Genomic DNA, 1,286 nt, shown 5'->3' on the forward strand with positions numbered 1-1,286 from the left:
CTTCCGTTTATTTAATTATGAAAAATTGTATATTTCGTACGGTTTCGCTAGTTCGTAGAAGGAGAAAAACGCAAAACGGAAAGAAAGTGTACGATAAGCGAAATAGTGAACGGTTCGTGTCCGCATTTCGACGAGAAATTCATATCGAACACAGATGGGAACACTTTGAATAAAAAATCAGGCGATTGGAAATGCAACGAAGGAAATATTGTACAAGAACCAACGATCGCTGAATGGAGGTGGAAAAATCCATACAGCATTTCTGATTTCGATCGATCGAAACATTGGTATCGGAAGAATTTCACTTCGGGTAAATTTTTCAAAATTGAACAACGAACAATAAGTTTTAACGTAACAATGTAGATATGTTGATAAAAAATTTTCTTAATTAAAGGAGATAACATTTCGACGAATTTGTTGCACACGATAGACGGTCGTTACAAGAATCCTACGAGAGACGATCCAAAGAGAAATTTCTTGTACAACTTTCGGGAGTATTTGGTCAATTATCAAGAGTCATGCGGCGTTCCACGATCAGAGTACTCGTTTCTGGCTCTCATTAGAACAATGGGTCGAGCGACTGGTCGATCTCTTCTCGCGTTGTTATACGTGATGCTGAACATCATACCTGTTGTAGAGGTATAGCGAAGTTGATTTATTTAAGATAAAATTAATTGGTGAAAAAGGAAAATTTTATGTGACGTAGGGAAACTCACTTGAAACGTGTTAATACTTCAATGTGACAAACTGTGTCGATATTTAAATATTGTATGTATGTATGAAAGATGGAGAACGTTCAATTCTTACGTACTTTCTACAGGTATTCCTGTACCTATTGCGATTCATTCTGGATAAGGTGATTAGCATAAGAAACAGTAAGGACTTCCGGCAGACGATGGTACGATGTTTTATATTCACCGCAGAATTATTCAGTGTATACGTATGTTTAATATTTATATTCGGTTTTATTGTCTTGCCGGTTGTGCATATGGTAATTGACATAGTAGCAAAGATCATGCCCTGCAATTAATCGCAATGATGGTCGTTTAGACAGTAATTGAACGATACTGAGAGTAATCGTTGTTGTCACGTGGATTTATCGTGTAATTGTTGAGAATTGTTTACACAGGATGCACAATTAAAAAAGAAAAACAAAGAAGAAATTCCTTTTAAAAAGAAGACCATTACAACAACACCTTGTTTTGTCGATACTGTGAAATAGTAGTGTTAATTAGGGTGAATTTATTTCAAATTTGCGATAAAATGTTAAATTTATTTAAATATAA

At 35.0% G+C, this 1,286-nt stretch overlaps 1 protein-coding gene across 1 annotated transcript in view; it reads left to right on the top strand.

Annotated features, from left to right (window-relative positions):
* LOC108577467 overlaps positions 1-1,030 on the top strand; it is a 1,668-nt gene extending 638 nt beyond the window's left edge. Inside the window, exons 2-4 of the mRNA XM_017940621.1 lie at positions 52-310; positions 395-639; positions 821-1,030. Coding sequence (XP_017796110.1) covers positions 52-310; positions 395-639; positions 821-1,030 — 714 coding nt within the window. The remainder of the gene's footprint in view (positions 1-51; positions 311-394; positions 640-820) is intronic.
* Positions 1,031-1,286: the final 256 nt, after the last annotated feature.

This window comes from Habropoda laboriosa, unplaced genomic scaffold, assembly GCF_001263275.1.
Source record: "Habropoda laboriosa isolate 0110345459 unplaced genomic scaffold, ASM126327v1 scaffold776, whole genome shotgun sequence".
In the NCBI taxonomy this organism is placed as follows: Eukaryota; Metazoa; Arthropoda; class Insecta; order Hymenoptera; family Apidae; genus Habropoda; species Habropoda laboriosa.